The 23,626-nt window shown below is 42.6% G+C and overlaps 1 protein-coding gene across 1 annotated transcript; it reads left to right on the forward strand.

The window, feature by feature from the left end:
* Nucleotides 1-78: 78 nt before the first annotated feature.
* LOC139459930 (kinesin-associated protein 3-like) lies at nt 79-18,838 on the forward strand. Its single transcript, XM_071241666.1, has 17 exons — nt 79-213; nt 2,279-2,410; nt 2,811-2,965; nt 4,265-4,468; nt 5,503-5,727; nt 6,077-6,169; nt 7,020-7,198; nt 7,591-7,753; nt 8,041-8,141; nt 9,410-9,628; nt 10,393-10,561; nt 12,142-12,267; nt 12,784-12,882; nt 13,129-13,214; nt 13,869-14,064; nt 14,883-14,985; nt 16,096-18,838. Exons 1-17 carry the CDS (start codon nt 182-184, stop codon nt 16,277-16,279), a joined length of 2,466 nt encoding a protein of 821 aa, XP_071097767.1. The 5' UTR covers nt 79-181; the 3' UTR covers nt 16,280-18,838.
* The last annotated feature ends 4,788 nt before the right edge of the window (nt 18,839-23,626 follow it).

Here is a 23,626-nt window from a genome sequence, read left to right on the forward strand (position 1 = left end):
GTTTATTCCTGTCAGTGAATATTTGAAGTGTCAAATATTGTATCAGGGGTTAGAGAGTAACACATATTTTGACATGGCCTCCAAACATGTCAAGTGACGATATTCATGTTACAGTTTTAATGTTTTGATACCCTCTGGTGTTTAGAATCGCGAGTACAGAACTTACGTGTGAACAGTTACAATGCAAGCTGAAGACGCACGGTATTTGAAAAGGTATGGTCTCTTTCGATGATTTGTAACTAATTATTCAACGAATCTATATCCATGTTTTGACTCAGTTCGAGACAGTAAAATTTCCTAATTATCTGTTTCTGACGCACCAAAACGGTAAGAACATTGAAGGAATCTCTATACACTACTAAGACACTGTTATATGATTACAATAACAACAGTTTGATTCGGATGCCGGAAGATTTGATTAGGAACTGAGAATGGTCCCACGACACCTCTGAATTCTTGTCTGAAAAAACAAATTTATGATCATGATTAAGTTCAGAAATATTGTTACATGTCATTTTGACACGGATGATTTAGTGTGATTGTTTGGTATTTGCTCTATCCCATCATCATGCTCATTTGTTCATCGTTTAATCATGTTAATATCCATTTTTCTGTATCATTGCTAGCAACTTCAGGAAAGGCTACGGCCCGTATCCCCCCTCCAAAAGATATATGTATGCATTGCCTCTCAATCCTAAAAAAATTACATGTATTTATGAGGGGGGATATTGGCGGAGGTCTAACCCAACTTATGTCACTACTGAATCTCTGTATGGCTACAACAAGTAGCCTTGCAAGGAATAAAATATTTGTAAAATCCGTAAACAAATATCTTTCCTAAAGGGCCAGTACATCAACCATTCTGAAGCATTGTTTGCCAACAATAGCTGATAACCCAAGAGCTTGTCTCTCCTCGTCTTATTACGCGAGAGAAGGTTCTGCAACAGTGTCCACCTGGTTAAATACGCAAAAGTGGAAATTGTTTTTCATGTTTTCAGATATTTTCACAATGAAAGTTTTTCATTTCATGACATGTTTATCTAAGTGTGTAGACTCATCAAAAATAACACATGAATATCATATGAAATATCTTAAATGGACTGTGTAGGATGTGACACAGACAGATGTACTAGGCTGCTCACGAGGTCAGTGCTCATAATTAAGGGTGCATATAACACACGAGTGCGTATTATACACGAATAAATAAGTCTTGTGAACATTGATCAATTGGAAGGGGTGCTACGGTACATACGGTACATAAAAAATGAATAAGGAATAACTATTCCAGATCAACTTCCAAGTTTTGCGTCTTGATAAGTCACAAGACTTCTGAAAGATTTACACTTTATTTAACCAGATCAGCACATCTCACACTTCAGTTTGGCTATGCATTTTATTTTAGTTGTGTTTTAAGTTACTTTTAACATAGGTCTGAGGCAGACATTATCAATTTGAGCTATATCCATTTGCTATGTACAGATACAGAAAGATTTATGTCTCTTGGTCAAGCCTCCACTAAGGCACCAAACTACCGATGCTACTTCAGGGCTCAAGCTGTATAAAACATGCACCACTGCAACCTATTAATAAATGCGACCTAACATTTGCCTCTACATGTACCAAGTACATGTAAAAAATAAATTCAAATTTTTGTCTGACGATCCCGTAATAGTCCACACAACAACGAAACATTTCAGCATGGCAATATGAAGCCAGTTTTGAATATTTGGAATGACATCGAGACTTACTTTAGCTACCACAGCAGTTCAATGAGTGTTCCCTTTGAAGCATATTTTGGGGCATTGTCTTTTTGAATGAACAAGATTAATTTTTGGAAGACTAGAAACGAACGTTTTGGAGACAAATCATGCGATAAATCTGTATAAGTGTGCCGGACTTTGGATTTTGTGGCCCAGAATATGAGAGGTGTGATTAACAGGATACTGTTGAGACATATATGTATGATCTCTGGCTTATAATCACATGATAATGCTGGGTGTTAGACTGTTTTTTGCTCTTATTCTGATGGCGACCTTGTCCTTCATTTGAAGCCCTTACTGACACAAAGCAGACTGGAGTTTGTTGGTTTTATAGGGTTTTACCAGTAATATGAACGTCTTTGGCCATCACACGGATTTGTTTAAAAAAACAATGTGAGGATAGTGGAGAGACATTTATCTGTTTGATTGTATTCACATCATTGTCCATGTTGTCTGGCCATTAGGGGAATACATGCAGGGAAGACACAGGGAAGTATTGCGTATGGTTATGATTGCAGGAAGGTGAAAGGTGGCAGTATCGATGTCCACCCGACAGAGAAGGCGCTGGTGGTCAACTATGAGCTGGAGGCCACGATCCTGGGGGAGATGGGAGACCCCATGCTGGGAGAGAGGAAGGAGTGTCAGAAAATGTTAGTTGCCAGACCTTGGATCATTTGATTGAATTGTTTACCTCCTATTTACCTGCATGTTCCCAATTGTGTAAGCATGGTCATGAATTTTGTGTTACAGCAATCGTTTTATCTGCCTGCAGAATACCAATAATATCACCAAGTAGATGAATATGGGAGGGGAAGATACTTGTGGATCTGTCATGAAGATATATACGATCATATTTTTTTATCTTTTGAAGGAAATAACATTTCACATGTTTAAGGAAAGTAATGTAGATTAAAAGGCATTATGATTTATTTTCACCATGCATGCAGTTGTTTGAGTCATGTAACCATGGTAACATGTCTGACTGATAGTGTAATGTACTGTGTGGGGCTGTCTGTACAGTGTATGTATCATGATGTATTGTGGTTGCAGTATTCGTGTGAAGGGCCTCAACTCCAACAGTGACTTGACGACATTGTCGAAGGAGATCATTGACAAGTGTAAGCTCATCCACCCCAGTAAGCTGCCCGAGGTGGAGCAGCTCTTGTACTATCTGCAGAACAGGAAGGAGTCAAGTCCCACAAAAGGTAATACTAGGAGAAATCATAAACAAATTGTCAAAACAATAGGTGGGAAACGATACAGCAAGGTCATCATACGATACATATCATGATACATAGGTTATGATGTGATACATATCGCGATATGCATACTGTAAACAGCTTTATTTCTGCGCAGTTAAAATATTGCGAATACCACACCAAAGACAATACTGCGACGAGATATTTTTGCGAGTTGCCGTGTTGAGATGACCCCTCGATTACCAAACAATAGACAGCTTCTCTCAGAAGCTAGACTAAGTTAATCTGAGTTGGCCGGAAAGTTGACTAGAAGGGATTGCTAAGGGGTAACAGTGACACTAATTGGTCTGTTTACACCGTCATTTGTGATGTATTGTGTGACCATTCTGCATTCATTTGTGTTTTTAACTTATTGAGTAACTTGTGGTTTTGGTTGATGATTTCAACATTTGATGACGTGTTGCAATGAATAAAGTATGTATGTATTATTTATACTTATTTTTGCGTTTTTAATTTTTGCGATTGAGTCTCATTTGCAAAATTCGCAATAATAAAACAGTCGCAAAAAATTCCCTGTTTACAGTATTATCGTCAAATCGCGTGGAAACTTCTCGCTATAAATATTTCAGAGCAGATTCGTCTTGCATTGATACAGAAAAAGACATATCATGTATCGTATTGTCGCATGAAAACTCATGGTGCACCGATGCACTGATGTATCGTTTCACCCTTGCAAAACAAGTTTAATGTCTTACCTGTGACAGTTTTAGGATGTGCCACAAAGCACATTCCATTTAGGGGGATTGGCACCTGTGACAGTGTTTGGATATGTCATGAAGCACATCCCATTTAGAGGGATTGGCACCCGTGACAGAGGGAGGATATGCCACAAAGAACATCCCATATAGGGTGATTGGCAACTGTGACAGTGGGAGGATATGCCACGAAGCACATCCCATATAGGGTGATTGGCATCTGTGACAGTGTGATGATATGCCACGAAGCACATCCCATTTGGGTGATTGGCACCTGTGACAGTGGGAGGATATGCCACGAAGCACATCTCATTTAGGGGGATTGGCACCTGTGACAGTTTTAGGATATGCCACGAAGCACATCTCATTTAGGGGGATTGGCACTTGTGATAGAGGGAGGATATGCCACAAAGAACATCCCATTTGGGTGATTGGCACCTGTGACAGTGGGAGGATATGCCACAAAGCACATCCCATTTGGGTGATTGGCCAATAGGTGATTGGTGTGTGTGTTATTGCCATGATTACCTTCAGCCATTATATGTTCTAGCATCTGGGAAGACTAAACTTTCTGACAAACCAGAAGAACCCTCCTTGAATGATGGGTGTGAGATTGATGAGGTTGCCAACATCAACGATGTAGATGAGTATCTAGAACTGCTGTATGAAGACGTTCCAGACAAGGTGCGAGGGTCGGCGCTCATACTGCAGCTGTCACGGAACCCAGACAACTTGGAGGAACTTTTTCAAAATGGTGAGTTATGTTGAAAGGGGAAGATGGCCACAGTTATCTCCCCTACTGTGCGTAGACTTTAGGAAAGGTGGGGACAGGAGTTACAAGAATTCCAGACATTCATAGAGATAGAGAAACATTGTGGATAGTTAATACTTTTGTCTTTAGTATTTATGTTTTGTTTATTGTTTAACACCGCACTCAGCAATATTCCAGCTATATGACGTCAGTCTGTAAATAATAAAATCTGGACCAGACAATCATGTAATTGACATCATGAGCATCGATCTATGCAATTGGGATGCGATGACATGCATCAACCAAGTCAGCTAGCCTGACCACCCGATCCCGTTAGTTGCCTTTAACGACAAGCATAGTCACCTTTTACGGCAAGCATGGGTTGCTGAAGACCTATTCTAAAGTATTTATGAAGAAAATGTTTTAGTAGCAATGCTGATGGCACTTTTTTAAGTGGCTCTCTTTGTTCACACTTTAAACGTTCGACACATTTCCAGTTGAGTTTTGGTGCCGTGGCACTATTTTTGTTGTTTGTTAGTAAAATATCTCAATGTAAGGTTGAAAGGTCATATAGGAGAGTCTCTTGATGATGGTGACATTGGCCTCTTTGTCAAGGTCAGTCACAGATCACATTTGACTGATTTGGGATTATCATTAACGCAGTATCATTAGTTAATCTCATTGGAAATATTAAAAGTATTGATAATATTGAAAAGTGTATTACAGCAAGAATAACTATGTCCCTGTGCTTAGTTGGAAGTGTTTCTCACAAGATTCTTGTCTAGGCTCTCATGGTGTTCTAGACCCGTGAAGATCAGGGTTAGAATTGGTCTTCAGCAACCCTTGCTAGTCATAAGGGGCAACTAGTGGATCGGGTGATCAGCCTCGCTGACTTGGTTGGATCGATGCTCATGATATCAAACACTGGATTGTCTGGTCCAGAATCACTTATTTACAGACTGCCGTCATATAGCTAGAATATTTCTGAGTGTGGCGTTAAACAACAAATGACCAAAACAAACAACCTTGTGTTTCAGAGACTGTGATCGGGGCTCTGGCACGCGTCCTGCGAGAGGACTGGAAGAAGAGCACGGAGGTGGCCACCAACATCATCTACACATTCTTCTGCTTCTCCAGCTTCTCCCAGTTCCACGGCGTCATCCTCCACTTTAAGATCGGCGCCCTCTCCATGGCCATCGTGGAGCACGAGCTCAAGAAGTACGGCATCTGGACGGAGGAACTCCAGAAGAAGAGGACAGCTGATATCCTTTCACAGACTGAACACGAGAGAATAGTCAGCCATAGAAACTAATGAAACTAACTGTTTTAGTCCACTAGTCCTGATAATATACATATAGCAAAACCCTTAACTATAGCAAATTTCTACTGGTCCTTATGATGCCTTACCTATTGGGCAGTTTGGCAAGAACCATTGGACTAGTGCCAAATTCTAACGCTGATAGTTGTGTGAATTATGCATGATGTAAGATCCCAAACTGATTGTAAGACCACTGTTCTCATTTAGAATTGTGATGGAGCTTATCTCAGTCTCATTTACATCAGATCTTTTACTGCAGTACCTCACACTAGTTATTTCCTTGACTGTTGCACCTGACCCCAAATCCTACAAGCTGAAGGAAGACTATGAGAAGAGTTTCCGCAAGTTTGAAAGTCTGGTTAAGAGACAAGAGCAGCTGCTGCGAGGTGAGAGGAGGATACATCTCTCCAATCTGTACCCCCTCTAATCTGACACCTTTTTAAACTGACCCTTTCTAATCTAATCTGACACCGTTTTAATCTGACCCTTTCTAATCTGATCTGACCCCTCTAATCTGGCACCTTTCTAATCTGATCTGACCCCTCTAATCTGGCACCTTTCTAATCTGATCTGACCCCTCTAATCTGGTACCTTTCCAATTTGTCCCTTTCTTATCTGAGCTGACCCCCTCTAATCTGCCACCTTTCTAATCTGGTCCCTCTCTAATCTGATCCTTCTCTCATCTGTCCTTCTGAAATCTGGTCTTTCTCCTAGACTCAATTATTTACCGACTGCCGTCATATAGCTGAAATATTATTTGGTGCAGCATTAAACAACAAACAAACAGAAATGATGTAACAAATCAAGTGGAGATAACTCTTCCTGTTCCATGGCAATGGCTTCTCTGTCAATTGTTAGCTTCTGTCTCTCATTGTCAGTTTTAGGACAGACTGCTTTCATTTCTCATTTTGTGGAAATGATTATGAAATTATTCTGGTAAATAAGCTGGGAAACATGACTGATATTTGATATTTTTGATATTTTTGTTCATAAAGTTACCTGAATTTGTTGCCACATAAGCAGTGAAGGTAGTTTGTGTGGTCAGTCTTGCAGTTTGACCTGTTGTATTACAATTCTTAAGTTGAACTATTAAGTTATTTTTGGCAGAATAAGTATAGATAAATATCTTACCTGTCTGCTTTTCATTATTTTAAGGTCAGCAGAATCTTGTAGACCAATTTTTGTAATAAGACTGAAGATGTTTGGAGAAATTACCTGTGGTATTTTATTTTGTAGTTGCGTACTACCTGTTGCTGAACCTGGCGGAGGACTTGAAGGTGGAGATGAAGATGAAGAACAAGGGCGTGGTTCGCATGCTGGTCAAGACGCTCGAGAGGTCCAACTTCGAACTCCTCATTCTCGTCGTCTCTTTCCTCAAAAAGATGAGCATCTTCATCGAGAACAAGAAGGAGATGGTAGGTAGTCCTTAGCCTCAAGATGATCCTTTTTGTTGATAACGCCAGGGAGATGGTAGATATTGCTTTACCAGTCTGTGACCAAGACTTTGTTGTCTACTGGCCTGAACTTGTCCTTCAGAGAGTTTTAATCAGAATTTAGTCTTAAAGTATGGACTTTGGACAAGATGAACCTTTTTGTTGATAACAGCAGGGAGATGGTAGATATTCCTTTACCAGTCTGTGACCAAGACTTTGTTGTCTACTGGCCTGAACTTGTCCTTCAGAGAGTTTTCACCAGAATTTAGTCTTAAAGTATGAACTGTTATTAGCTGAGGTCGACCAAATATATTTTACCTGACAGACTTTGGACATGTGGCTAAAGTCATTGAGTTGTACTTGCGTGTTTCCAGGCAGAGCAGAACATTATTGAGAAGCTGACGAAGCTAGTGCCATGCGACCACGAGGACCTGCTCAACATCACCCTCCGCCTCCTCCTCAACCTCTCCTTTGACACCGACTGCCGCAGCAAGATGATCAAGTTTGGCCTGCTCCCCAAACTTGTGGGTCTGCTCAGTGAGTTGGATATCATGCAACTTAACGTGCTGACCCTGCTAGAAGTGCACAGAGGAATATGACCTTGCTTGTTGTGAGAGATGATGAATGAGGATTGGGTGGTTACAATGCGAGATCTGGCTGATTGTGGGTCAACATACTCCAAACATGAATCATTGCTCATTTGTAGATAAGAAACATTGGTGCCAATTGCTCTTTGTGTTGTATATCGTTTCTCTGTTTAGTTCATCATTTTAAATACATTATTATTTCTGTGACCGTCATTAAATCTTACATTAACTTTTCAGACAATGAAAACCACAAAATGATCGTGCTCTGTATCCTGTACCACATCAGTATGGAGGAGAAAGCCAAGTCTATGTTCACCTACACGGACTGTATTCCTATGGTAAGTGTATCTCGTCTTCTTCAGTTGAGGCAAGACTACTATCCATTGTCGTAAGAGCTTTGTATTGGATTGTTACAGTGACACACTGATTGAGTAATAAGTGATGGTTTGGACTGCTTAAGTTATGAACCACTGGTTCTTGCCCAAGACTTATCTGTTCACAGGCTGTCTAGAAATTCTTGGAATTTTTCTAACTCTGCTATTTAACACCATATGTACATAAATTGATACACCCTTTCACACTGTATGTGATGAAGCTTCCCTTCATTTTCATCTGTTGGTGTGCAGATGATGAAGTAATCTCAACCCCCAAACCCAATCTGGAACTCATTGCCCTCTGTTTGTGGGAAGGTGGTGAAGCTGCCCCGAGACCCCCCACCCGGAACTCAGTGCCCTCTGATTGTGTAGGGGATGAAGTTGCCCCGAGACCCCCCACCCGGCACTCAGTGCCCTCTGATTGTTTAGGGGATGAAGTTGCCCCGAGACCCCCCCACCCGGAACTCAGTGCCCTCTGATTGTTTAGGGGATGAAGTTGCCCCGAGACCCCCCCACCCGGAACTCAGTGCCCTCTGATTGTGTAGGGGATGAAGTTGCCCCGAGACCCCCCACCCGGAACTCAGTGCCCTCTTATTGTGTAGGGGATGAAGTTGCCCCGAGACCCCCCACCCGGAACTCAGTGCCCTCTGATTGTGTAGGGGATGAAGTTGCCCCGAGACCCCCCACCCGGCACTCAGTGCCCTCTTATTGTGAAGGTGATGAAGTTGCCCCGAGACCCCCCCACCCGGAACTCAGTGCCCTGTTTGTGTGAAGGTGATGAAGTTGCCCCGAGACCCCCCCACCCAGAACTCAGTGCCCTCTGATTGTGTGCAAGGGATGAAGCTGTTGTTGGATTACCCCGAGATCCCCCACCCGCAACTCATTGCTCTCTGTTTGTGTGTAGGTGATGAAGCTGCCCCAAGACCCCCCATCCGGAACTCATTGCTCTCTGTTTGTGTGTAGGTGATGAAGCTGCCCTGAGATCCCCCACCCGCAAGTCAACGCTCTCTGTTTGTGTGTAGGTGATGAAGCTGTTTTTGGAGAGCCCAGAGAACCCCTACCCGCAACTCATTGCCCTCTGTTTGTGTGTAGGTGATGAAGCTGTTGTTAGAGAGCCCAGAGAACCCCCACCCGCAACTCAACGCTCTCTGTTTGTGTGTAGGTGATGAAGCTGTTGTTAGAGAGCCCCGAGAACCCCCCCCCTCAACTCATTGCCCTCTGTTCGTGTGTAGGTGATGAAGCTGTTGTTGGAGAGCCCCGAGAACCCCGACCCGGAACTCGTTGCTCTGTGCGTGAACCTGGCCGCCAATAAGAGGACAGCCGCACTCATCTGTGAAGGAAACGGGCTGAGAATGTTGATGAAGCGAGCCTCCAAATTCAAGGATCCGCTTGTGATGAAGATGATCCGAAATATATCTCAACATGACGGAGCTACAAAGAACCTGTTTGTGGTGAGTAGGAAAGGATAGAAGCAATCGCTAGCTATGTTTCTGAACTCACATGTGCTGTTTTCTGAGACTATCATGCTTATTATGTTCTTGTTGGAGTTTGTGAAATAGTTTATTGTGAACTTTGTATGGATCTTATTCCATGTATACTAGGGCTGCAACGAATACACTATGAGGCGAATACGATTTGTATCATGAATATAGGGTAACGAATACGAATAATAATTCACGAAATACAATAACAAGTCAGCAGTTGATGTATCATTTGTCATATTCAGCATGTTCAGTGAGGCAACAACAACATAAATTATTTGACATGGTTTGTCAATTGTTAAATTTATTATTAAATATATTATTCATTTATAAATGCAACAATGACCAGTGACCACAATACTGTCAAATTAAATAGTATAAAAGTGTTGTCTTATGAAGAAATCTATGCATAAAATATGTTCTTATTGGTATTTTTTTTATGTAAATGCATATGCTTGCATATTCATAAATATTTGATTCTAGTGGCCACGAATAACGAATTCAATTCATGAATGGATACGGTTCGATTCACCGAAAACGCGAGTGAATCATAACAGCCCTAATGTATACAGAAAATATTTGTGTCGCCCAGCTTGCTCGTCACAGATCATGGGTAGATCAATAACTGTACAATTAAAGCCAGTTGTCTGGAATACTACAAAGCCAGAATACTAAGGGGTATTCCTTACTAGGATATGTAACTTGCATATATTATACAAATTGCGTATTTTCAGGAGTACATTGGGGACTTGTGTGAGGCGGTTCTAGCAGACGGTGGTGATGACGACTATCAGTTGGAATGTTTGGGAATTCTGGGTAATCTGACGATCATCGACCTGGACTACGAGTTGATACTGAAGGAATACCAGCTGGTTCCCTGGATCAAGTGTAAACTACAGCCAGGTACAGTCGGCAGTTAGTTGTTCAGAGTTGTTGGGGACAAGAAGGATGTGGCTGACAGACTAGAGACATCACTTCCCACCGCCCCTTGAAGCCCAAACTTAGCATGTACCCAGGATGTCTGTAACGTGATGGCACACCCGCACCCGTAGACACCACCCTAAACATAGACCCAGGGCCTGTGAGAGACTTGTGACAGCTCTACCCACAGCTTACACCCCCACCTTTAGACACCACCCTAAACATAGACCCAAGGCCTGTGAGAGACTTGTGACAGCTCTACCCACAGCCTACGCCCCCACCTTTAGACACCACCCTAAACATAGACCCAAGGCCTGTGAGAGACCTGTGACAGCACTACCCACACAGCTGACACCCCCATCCCTAGACACCACCCTAAACATAACCCAAGGCCTGTGAGAGACCTGTGACAGCACTACCCACACAGCTGACACCCCCACCCCTAGACACCACCCTAAACATAGACCCAGGGCCTGTGAGAGACTTGTGACAGCTCTACCCACAGCTTACACCCCCACCCGTAGACACCACCCTAAACATAGACCCAGGGCCTGTGAGAGACTTGTGACAGCACTACCCACAGCTTACGCCCCCACCCGTAGACACCACCCTAAACATAGACCCAAGGCCTGTGAGAGACTTGTGACAGCACTACCAACAGCTTACACCCCCACCCCTAGACACCACCCTAAACATAGACCCAGGGACTGTGAGAGACTTGTGACAGCACTACCCACAGCTTACGCCCCCACCCCTAGACACCACCCTAAACATAGACCCTAGGCCTGTGAGAGACCTGTGACAGCACTACCCACACAGCTGACACCCCATCCCTAGACACTACCCTAAACATAGACCCAGGGCCTGTGAGGAACTTGTGACTGCACTACCAACACAGCTTACACCCCTACCCCTAGACACTACCCTAAACATAGACCCAGGGACTGTGAGAGACATGTGATTGCACTACCCACACAGCTGACACCCCCACCCCTAGACACTACCCTTAAACATAGATTCAGGGTCTGCGTGAGACTTTGACAGCACTACCCACACAGCTGACACCCCCACCCCTAGACACCAACCTTAACATAGACCCAGGGACTGTGAGAGACTTGTGATTGCACTACCCACACAGCTGACACCCCCACCCCTAGACACCACCCTAAACATAGACCCAGGGACTGCGAGAGACTTGTGACTGCACTCCCCACACAGCTAACTCCCTAACTCAAGGACACCACCCTAAACATAGATTCAGGGCCTGTGAGAGACTTGTGACTGTACTCCCCACACAGCTGACACCCCCACCCCTAGACACCACCCTAAACATAGACCCAGGGCCTGTGAGAGACTTGTGACTGTACTCCCCACACAGCTGACCTCCCCACCACTAGACACCAAACTTATCAAGGACCCAGGGACTGCGAGTCACTTTTGACTGTACTACCTACACAGATGATTTGATATTTGAGAATATGTTAAAATGTATGACATTCAAATTTGCCATGATGTTAGGGTAGAAAGAATAGGATTGAAGCTATTATTACTTGTGTTGGAAGGTGCTGCGGAAGATGACGTGGTCCTGGAGGTGATCATCCTGGTGGGGACGGTGTGTCAGGACGACGCGTGCGCCCGGATGCTGGCACAGGCCAACATTATACAGCTGCTGATAGAACTGCTTAATGGTGAGTTGATAAATACAGGAAGACATCATACACCTGCTTAATGGTGAGTTGATAAATACAGGAAGACATCATACAGCTGCTTAATGGTGAGTTGATAAATACAGGAAGACATCATACAGCTGCTTAATGGTGAGTTGAGAAATACAGGAAGACATCATACACCTGCTTAATGGTCAGTTGATAAATACAGGAAGACATCATACAGCTGCTGATTGCCTAGATTACCTTGATTACCCTGACTACCTTGATTATCTTGGTTTCCTTGGTTACCATGATTACCTTGATTACTTTGGTTACCTTGACTATCTTGGCTACCTTGGTTACAATGATTACCTTGATTTCTTTGGTTACCTTGACTATCTTGGTTACCTTGGTTACCTTGGTTACCTTGATAACCTTGATTACCTCGATATCCTTGATTACCTTGATTATATTGATTACCTTGATTTCCTTGATTACCTTGGTTACCTTGACTACCTTGGTTACCTTGGTTACCTTGATTACTTTTCATTTCAGCCAAGCAAGAAGATGATGAAGTGGTGTGTCAGATTGTGTACGTCTTCTACCAGATGATCTTTCACGCAATCACACGAGAGATAATCATTCGAGACACACGTATCCTTGTCCAGTCCGCTGTGCAATGTAGTGTTAATTTCATGAACAATTTCTACAGGTGGAGTTCCAAATTAAAATGCAAGTGTTAACCTAGAAATCAGTAAACGACCACGCTAGATGAGTGAATAATCAATAACTTATATCAGTTCCCGCTATATTCCATGAATGTTTTGCAGAAATGCCCACTTGGTGCCTATGTCTATAGGTACAGGTGTACTGTTTGATATTTGCCTTAACCCGTGCCAGAAGCTCCTGCCTACCTGATTGACCTGATGCATGACAAGAACTCGGAAATCCGCAAAGTTTGTGATAACACCCTTGACATGATCTCAGTAAGTTCAGTCACCAAGGAATATGTGGTTTTAGCTGTGTGCTTTTAGAAAAAGGATAGAGTAATGGACTTGGGGAAGTCTTTGGGAGGGTGATTAAGTTTAGGTATTGAAGGTGACTGGGTTTAAGGAGGACTTCATAGTTTTTTGGTGTTCTAGGGTTACAGAGGAGTTGTTTCATTCTATAAGTGTGATGTGAGTTTTAGGAGGAGAAATGGATTCGTCAAATGTTGTGATATGTATTATTTGATAAGCATTACTTAGAAGTTGACGGATGACAAAGTAGACACAATTTATGGATAACAACTTCTTTATTTACTGTAAAGGCAGCGTTTTGGTATAGATCCTTATGCTGTTGTCAACCAAGGTATGAGATTGCTTGACAACAGTATTAGGATCTATCGAAACGTTGCCTTTATGTGACAACTTATTTATGCCCAGAGATGGCAGGGAACCCAGGCCGTGTCAGGGACGGTGGTACAGTGAGTCAGCAATATTCCAGCAATATCACGGCGGGGGACACCAGAAATGGGCTTCACACATTGTACCCATGCCGGGTCTTCGGTGTGACAAGTGAACACTTTAACCACTAGGCTACCAGACCGTCCGGATTGTAGTCTAGAACCCTATTCATTCACTCATCTGCTGATGTTCCAGGAGTATGATGAGGAATGGGCCAAAAAGATCCAGATGGAGAAGTTCCGGTGGCACAACTCCCAATGGCTGGAGATGGTTGAGACTCGACAGCTGGAAGACTTCAATGAGCAATACTTGTACCAGGAGGATGGCTACGACCCGTACATACAGGACACCGACATCCTTGACAGGCCAGAGCTGTTCTATGGTACTGGAGGTGAGTGATGACTGGCCTAGAATGGCTACGACCCGTACATACAGGACACCGACATCCTTGACAGGCCAGAGCTGTTCTACGGTACTGGAGGTGAGTCATGACTGGCCTAGAATGGCTATGACCCGTACATACAGGACACAGACATCCTTGACAGGCCAGAGCTGTTCTACGGTACTGGAGGTAAGTGATGACTGGCCTAGAATGGCTATGACCCGTACATACCAGACACCGACATCCTTGACAGGCCAGAGCTGTTCTACGGTACTGGAGGTAAGTGATGACTGGCCTAGAATGGCTATGACCCGTACATACCAGACACCGACATCCTTGACAGGCCAGAGCTGTTCTACGGTACTGGAGGTAAGTGATGACTGGCCTAGAATGGCTATGACCCGTACATACCAGACACCGACATCCTTGACAGACCAGAGCTGTTCTACGGTACTGGAGGTGAGTTATGACTGGCCTAGAATGGCTTCAACCCGTACATACAGGACACCGACATCCTTGACAGACCAGGGCCCTGTTTCACAAAGCCATCTGAGCTCTAAGGTGATTGTAACTCCCATACTTTAACAACTTTGTGGAACGTTGCCCATAGCTGTTCTGCGGTACTGGAGGCGAGGCAAGACTGGCCAAGGATGGATGCAACCCGTACGTACATCCTTGAGACCAGAGCTGTTCCATAGTCTGCACACTGTATGCAAGACGAGGCAAATCAATTTGCATGAATTAGTTATGTCTAACATAGCCAAACTGTACATGTGAACTGATAGAAGTGAAACCTTTGTTTCATGTTGTCAACACCTTGATTTCAGATGGCTATGATCACGCAATGATGATGGAAGGTCACCTGACGCCTGAATACATCGATGATGGTGGCATGTACAACGGCAAAGTGGACTACTACAGGGGATATGGGTAGGTTATAGTACAGGGGTACTGTGTTATGGGGGAAATGGGTAGGTTATAGTACAGGGGTACTGTGTTACGGGAGATATGGGTAGGTTATTGTACAGGGGTACTGTGTTACGGGGGATATGGGTAGAGTATAGTACAGGAGTACTGTGTTATGGGAGATTTGAGTAGGTTATAGTACAGGGGTACTGCGTAACGGGGATATGGGTTGGTTATTCTACAGGGGTACTGTGTTCGGGGGATATGGGTAGGTTATAGTACAGGGGTACTGCATTACAGGGGATATGGGTTGGTTATTCTACAGGGGTACTGTGTTCGGGGGATATGGGTAGGTTATAGTACAGGGGTACTGCATTACAGGGGATATGGGTTGGTTATTCTACAGGGGTACTGTGTTCGGGGGATATGGGTAGGTTATTGTACAGGGGTACTGTGTTACGGGGTATATGGGTTGGTTATTCTACAGGGGTACTGTGTTCGGGGGATATGGGTAGGTTATAGTACAGGGGTACTGTGTTATGGGGGATATGGGTAGGTTATTGTACAGGGGTACTGTGTTCGGGGGATATGGGTAGGTTATAGTACAGGGGTACTGTGTTATGGGGGATATGGGTAGGTTATAGTACAGGGGTACTGTGTTATGGGGGATATGGGTAGGTTATAGTACAGGGGTACTGTGTTCGGGGGATATGGGTAGGTTATAGTACAGGGGTACTGTGTTATGGGGGATATGGGTAGGTTATAGTACAGGGGTACTGTGTTCGGGGGATATGGGAAGGTTATAGTACAGGGGTACTGTGTTATGGGGGATATGGGTAGGTTATTGTACAGGGGTACAGGTGGAACAGACATGTTATTGTCCAGAAATATAATTGTTCCAAGTTCTAGATGGGGTTATAGTACAGGGGTACTGTGTAATGGGGGATATGGTTAGGTTATGGTACAGGTGGAACAGACAGGTTATTGTCCAGGGATATAATTGTTCCAAGTTCTAGATGGGGTTGTCTGATACAGTAAGCTGTTTATGTGATATAAGTGTTCCAAGTCTTTGATACATCACTGCTACATGATATAAGTGTTCCAAGTATTTGATCAGCTGTTTTCCCCTTCCAGCGCTGATGGAGAGTATGAACCGTACGCAAGGCCGGAGTCAAACATTGGCTTCGTGGACGATGGTCAGACTGGGGATGAGTATGGCCGTGGCATGGAGCCCTACGGGGGTGGCATGGTGGACCAGTACGGCAACTACATCAACGGTGACATGGACCAGTACGGGTACACGAATGGAATGAGATAACCACATTGAAGCCTAAACTGTATACTGATGTAAATAGATATTTGTGTTGTTGTTTTCTATGAGGGAAGAGAAATGAAGGTTATGAAAATGTCAAGACAGATATATTTCCAACTTACATGCTCTAGTTCGAAGACTTTTGAAGAATCAGAGAGACTATGTCATTCTCAGGCATCATGATAGTCACATGGCACTCTGAATAATTATATGTACATTGGTTTGGTGTTAAGGTAGGAGCGGTGGGGTAGCCTAGTGGTTAAGGTGTTCGCTTATCATGCTGAAGACCTGGGTTCAATTCCCCACATAGTTCCAATGTATGAAGCCCATTTCTGGTGTCCCCCCGCCACGATATTGCTGGAATATTGCTTAACGCGGTGTAAAACCATACTCACTCACTTGTGTTAAGATATAAAGCTATTAGTTCACAAATAATGCCAGTTTGCAATTTAAGCTACATGCATTCTGAATAATATAATCATACTTCCTTGATTAAACACGAGGTCTTGAATAAACAGGGGCCTCGATCAAACATTGGGTTTTTTGGGTGCACAGAATTCTCTCCATTATCTTTGCGATTAAACGCTTGTTGCCAAGAGTGTCTGAAAGAAATATACACCCAGGCATTTATTCGAGGAAATACAGTATTTACATTGGTATAGCGTTACAGTAAAAGGCACATAGCATATAGCCTTGTAAGATTTACTTGTCAATATACTACGGCTGTTATCTACAAGTTTTCTGATCTACAAGTTCTACTGATCTACAAGTATTGGCTAGAAGTCTCAATTGTTTTTGTACAGACTGTAGTGAGTACAATAATTATTATTAATATAACAAATCCGTGAAAAGTCATTTTTCATTCTCAGCTCCCTGAGTATGTAACTCAAGCTCTTCCCTCATAGTGATATACTGTTATCTTGTTTCTGTGGTGAAGATTTCAGTCAGTATGTACAGTATGTAAATACCCCATGTGGGAGTGTACATAGCGAGTGTGTACTGGGGTTGCTGCCTCTAGTATATCGCATTCAAACTATTATGTCTCCCTCCCCCCTCCCAGTTTCGGGGGACTTGGTCTGTCAATGATCTGTCAGCACTTTCTTCGTGGGTGGTTTCTCCATGGTGGTAAACGTCTAAGACCTGCATCACTTTGGGCTTTCCCCCAACATTAAGACTTTTCAAATCGGCATCAACCCCAACTCACTCACTCACACACTGACAGACCGACATAGCTGTCCAACTGCTGACTGGAGAAACAATCCACTCACTTGGGTGTGTGCTCAGTTGGAGGGGTACCCTTATTCTGGTGGAATACGGTTTATGTTTTCTAAAACTTGTCTCTTTGTCTCTGTCAGTTTGTGGTGGACATCGAGGCAGGACGTTCACTGCTTTGTGTTATTGAACCAACGCTAGACGAGTTTGTAACAATATCATTCTACCACAAGATTGGGTGTATGTACTGTGATATCTCATTGTCTCCTCTGTTACACTCACTGTCTACTAGGGTTGTCATGGTTACAGTCTAATGGCACTGTCTATAATGGTTGTTTTTATTGTTTTAGTACATCTGAGTACTGAAAGGTGGCTAGTTTAGAACAAAAGTCTGTAACAATCACTGCATCTCAATGTAAAATGTCACTGTTTTTCTTGTTAAAATTTCCTCTTAAATGGGAGATAAATTATTGTGAAAGAGGTGAAAAAGAGGTATCCTGACATCCCTAGACACACAGTGGAGAATTTTTCAACTGTGAAGAATCTGTTTATGGTCTTTGATATATCCGTCCATTTATTTACATGTATTTAGTTTATATTTTTGGCTTCAGCATTTTTTGCTGATGCAGTTTATTTATTCTGTGTGTATCGTGATGCATGAGGCTGTTCATGTGGGCCTTAGGACTGTTTGCTGGACTTCAATGCATGCTTGTTTCCAAAGTGCGGATAAATATTTTTGGAAAAGGGGGATAGGGGTGCACTAAAATAAAGAAAATTAGTGGAAATTGTTCAGCAGAAGAAAAAATGTTTGTTTCCCCCAAAATTGTCAATTAATTGTCATGTATGTTGAAAACGTCACTGAATGATTTAGTATTTTTTGTATGTCAACCTTATTGGTAAACTTCATGACTAGGATAAAGGGGTGTGTGCTCTGGATCTGTGTGTTTTTCCATGTGCTTTGAAGGAAATGCTACGTATGCATGTACAAATATGTTGTAGACTGATTGATGCAGGCTTGTCCTTTGAGTGCCACATGAAATAAAATGCAATTGTTTACAAATTGTATGTTCACATAAATCTCTGTCACTGTATAGTCTTAATTATGTCAATCTAATTGACAATTTGTAAATTCATGTTTTAATATTATGAAATGGCTGGACAATGTAAAACCAAGTTATAAAGTGGATGTTGAGATCTGTGGCTCGGAGCGAGATGTGTTTAAATGTGACGTGTGTGTGTGTGTGTGTGCATGCGTGAGTGTGCGATGTGTGTCTGTGTACGCATGATGGGGCAGATCTTTGCAAGCATCATTATTGATGTCACTCATCCCATTATAATAAATTATGTCATATTTCTGCCATTGTTGTCCTTTTTATCCCCCGCCGGGCCAGAATGGCTGAAGGGGGATCATGTCGTGGTGCAGTCCATCCGTCCGTCCATCCGTCCGTCCGTCCCACAGAGGGTACTAAGCTTGTGAAATCAACGCCTCCTAGTTTCCAGAGAATATCCCTGACACTCTACACACAAGATGTCGACATGTTGAAGATACGCATATTGCAGTCCCATTTCATTTCGACTAATTTTGACAGAGTACTGCCCCTATTTTACGGAGCTTCATTTGCCTAATTGTGAGAGAGGGTACTAAGCTTGTGAAATCAACTCCTCCTCCAGCTTTTAGAGAAAATCCCTGACACTCTACACACAAGATGTCGACATGTTGATATCGCAGTCCCGTTTCATTTCGACAAGTTTGAGTTACTGCCCCTGTTTTACGGAGCTTCATGAAATCTACTCCTCCAGTTTCCAGAGAATATCACAATATCTAACCATAACTATAATTATAACTTTAGTTAGTTTCCTTGTATAAGGCTTTTGTGGGTGAGCTACATCCTTATGGCATTAGCATTCAGACTGGATTACTCCCCTGAAAAAACACACACACACAAAAAATAGCAACTCATGCTTGCTGTAAAAGGTGACTAACGGGATTGGGTGGTCAGGCTTGCTGACTTGGTTGATGCATGTCATCGATCCCAATTGCGTGGATCGATGCTCATGATGTGAATCACTGTATTGTCTGGTCCAGACTCGATTATTTACAGACCGCCGACATATAGCTGGAATATTGCTGAGTGCGGCGTTAAACAACTAACTAACCTAATACCTCTTAGTAATGGTCCTCTTAGCAATGGTCCTCTTAGCAATACCTCTTAGTAATGGTCCTTCTAGTAATGGTCTTCTTAGCAATGGCCCTCTTAGCAATACCTCTTAGTAATGGTCCTCTTAGCAATGGTCCCCTTAGTAATGGTCCTCTTAGCAATGGTCCTCTTAGCAATACCTCTTAGTAATGGTCCTCTTAGTAATGGTCCTCTTAGCAATGGTCCTCTTAGTAATGGTCCTCTTAGCAATACCTCTTAGTAATGGTCCTCTTAGCAATACCTCTTAGTAATGGTCATCTTAGTAATGGTTCTCTTAGCAATACCTCTTAGTAATGGTCCTCTTAGTAATGGTCCTCATAGCAATACCTCTTAGTAATGGTCCTCTTAGTAATGGTCCTCATTGCAATACCTCTTAGCAATGGTCCTCTTGTAATGGTCCTCACAGCAATACCTCTTAGCAATGGTCCTCTTAGTAATGGTCCTCATAGAAATACCTCTTAGCAATGGTCCTCATAGTAATGGTCCTCTTAGTTATGGTCCTCTTAGTAATGGTCCTCATAGAAATACCTCTTAGCAATGGTCTTCTTAGTAATGGTCCTCATAGCAATATGTCTTAGTAATGGTCCTCTTAGCAATACCTTTTAGTAATGGTCCTCTTAGCAATAGTCCTCTTAGCACTTTGTGGAACGGGGTCCTATACTTCATTCTTATCACAGATGATGCGGACTAGTTGGTTGCAACATATGACCTGGCTGGTTGGGGGTCACTGTGACCTGGCTGGTTGGGGGTCACTGTGACCCGACTGTCTTCTCTTGACGTCAACCCCTGGTTTAGTTCGATGCTATAATATATACTCAACACCAAGAGAAATGTGAACCATGGAAAACATAGAGAAGTATGTATGTTAAGAAGAGATGTTTCCAATGTGTACCACTTAATATCCAAACTAACAATCAGTCAAGTGTTACCACAGAGTGTCTTCACGATATGCTGCACAGGATTTCCAAACATTACACGCTAATCCTGCACAAGACAAATAGTGCATCTCAAATCATGGATCTATGAAACCACATGGGATGCGTTCACAAGCATCAGTTCACACAACATACCTGTCAAACCAATCTAATATTTTGAATATGAGTATTTCTACAGGGATTAACCAAAACTTATGGTATTTGCGTTTCTTTTGTCAGTGAGTGTAGTTTAGGCTAAAAAAAATATATAGCCTAAGCACCAAGACTATTTTTATTTTTTTGCCTTAAATATTGCTGACTACTACATAAACCAGGAGTCTTGTGTCAAATGACAGGTGTCTAATTGCCTGGACTGCCAGGAGTCTTGTGTCAAATGACAGGTGTCTAATTGCTTGGACGACTGCCAGGAGTCTTGTGGCAAATGACTATATAAAAGGCAGCTGAATGACATTATTTTTGGACAAATGACAGATATCTTGTTGATGCTGTGGACGACTGACGACCTGAACGAAAGACAGGTTTCTTTCTGATATATTCGGACCTCAAGTGTTACCTATTAAAAGAAATTGTAACAAAATGTACCAAACCCATCACACACACATCATTCCCAGATTCTGGTATCAGTTCCGACAGACAGCAGAATGAGTCACGTGACTGACCAAGGTCGGACTGGTTTCGTTTTATGAAGGCAGCCCAGGGCTGCTTCCTACAACCGTGGTGTTTGCAACAAAGGTGTAAAACAGGAAATCCTTACAATGGCATCAATTTCCAGAATTGGATTTGACCATGCAGTGCAGAACAGCATTCGTAAGACTGGTCTTGGAATCAGCCATAGATGTTATTTTGACGCAATAACACGCTCAACTGTAACGTGAGTGGTGTTGATGGTTGGTTGGTTAACGCCACACTCAGGAATATTCCAGCTATATGACGGCGGTCTGTAAATAATCAAGTCTAGACTAGACAATCCAGTGATAGATATCATGAGCATCGATCCACGCAGTTGGGATACAATGCATCAACCAAATCAGTGAGCTTGACCACCCGATCCCGAAGTTAATTTATAAGTGTTTATAACTAGTGCGTTGTAATCTCCTTCCATCACTTGGGAGATGTATTTCTTATAGACAAATAAAAAGGATTTAGTCTTTTCTACTAATATATCTATTGTTTTTGATGCCGAGATACATTTCTTCAGTTGCTTGAAAGTATTCACCATAACATGTACAGGGGATGAAGCTAAGTGTCACATCCTAAGTATTGACATGATAAGCTGATCAAGGTTAAAAGTGAGGTGGTAAAATAGGGTTTAACTTATCATTTAAGATAATTACTAATTCAGCGACAGGCGTGTGTGTTCATGTGTGTGTCTGCTTGCTTGTTCTCCAGTGACCTACTGTCTATAGTATGCCCACCGAGATGCCATGCAGCAGTTTAACATGGATTCCCCACTTGAACAAGTGACAGGCAGGGTTACAAATCCCACTTTTTAATGGCGTTATGCATCACCACCGACCTTCTGCTCTCTGGGCAGACACTCTAACAGCTTCACCAAGAGGCGGTACACGTTTGTATGGGAAAATGAAACTGTTGGGGGTTCTTGGAATTTGATGTATCGTGGTGCAGTCAGGGAAACAGTTTAGTCGAAGAATGTCACTAAGCATCAATTTCCTTGTTTGTAAACTCAGGAACATGCAGTCTTTTCCAAATGCAGTGGAGTCTGTTTCTGGTCACGTAGTTCCAAGTAATATGAAGACCTACACCCTCTAGTCTGTGGGCTCTTGCTGCTTGTCGACCCATACATCAGACAAATAGTTCTTTCAGTGACACAGAGTATAATCTTGTTCTTACTTTGTGCAGATCCATAAGTTGTTGACAAGTGAGTGAGTGAGTACGGTTTTACACCACTTTTAGCAATATTCGAGCAATATCATGGCGGGGGACACCAGAAATAGGCTTCACACATTGTACCCATGTCGGGAATCGAACCCGGGTCTTCGGCGTGACGAGCAAACGCTTTAACCACAAGGCCACCAGATCGCCCCAGTTGTTGACATGACAGATCTTCTGAAGGTTTTGTGCCAAATGTCAAGTTAGATCTGCTTCTTCCCCTGAAGAGATACTGCATGGAGGTGGATGTTTCGCATAATCCAAGACGAGACAACTTCAAAATATGGGGATTTTATTTACAATTTGATAATACATTATCAAACATGATAGCAATAATTTCAGTAAATACTAATTACACATCACACTGTATATCTTCGTGAGACGTAGAAGGATCACAACATTTCAATTACTGACTTAAATTCAATATAATGTAATGATATAATAAACTAATCGTACACTTGATATCTAAACAAAGCTATTGAACTGACCTACCCGCACAAACCTGAGACAGTGAGTTAGCTTCCAAGCCACTTCAAACAGTGGTTCAGCTACATCACTGTGTGTCAGCTTAATGAGGGACGAAAACATTAAGTGCCGCAGGTTGTGAAAGTTTACCACTTTAATGAAAAACATCAGCATGGACATTGTGCTGACAAACCAAGGATCATTGTCACTGTGAATCTGGGATTTGAACCCAGAATCTGGGATCTTGGCATGCCTATGTGGCACAACTTGCCCCCCAAAGATATTTATATTGATCAAGTCTAATCAGCTTGACACAGTCTCCAGTTCTAGGTACACAGTCAGTAACAACTGCCGCAGCCACGTCACTGCAGCTTGCCTCATCTCAGTCTTCATGTGCTGCTGCTGTCGTCGCCTGGTAAAACTCATGAACAGTCATCTCCAAATAACAAATCACAGCAAAGTCTTACAACCCATTTCTAATTTCTAAACAGAGGGCTTTAACATTTATGTTGATCTGAACAGTAAATTCTCAGAAACAACTGATTCAAATGTCCGTGGGATTCCTGTGTAACCTACAATTACCTCCCCAGATATGTTGATATTCTCATTTATAACACACTATCTAATCTAATTGTGCATCTGACGTATTCACT

The sequence above is a fragment of the Haliotis cracherodii genome, unplaced genomic scaffold (assembly GCF_022045235.1).
Source record: "Haliotis cracherodii isolate W230 unplaced genomic scaffold, xgHalCrac1.p SCAF_13, whole genome shotgun sequence".
NCBI classification, from domain to species: domain Eukaryota; kingdom Metazoa; phylum Mollusca; class Gastropoda; order Lepetellida; family Haliotidae; genus Haliotis; species Haliotis cracherodii.

Bases quoted from the DNA above. Each gene is read 5' to 3' on its own strand.
- LOC139459930 (XM_071241666.1), top strand. From the start codon at position 182: ATGCAAGCTGAAGACGCACGGTATTTGAAAAG. The intron at 6,170-7,019 runs GTGAGAGGAGGA...TTTATTTTGTAG, and splicing joins ACAAGAGCAGCTGCTGCGAG to TTGCGTACTACCTGTTGCTG. The intron at 14,065-14,882 runs GTGAGTGATGAC...CCTTGATTTCAG, and splicing joins GCTGTTCTATGGTACTGGAG to ATGGCTATGATCACGCAATG.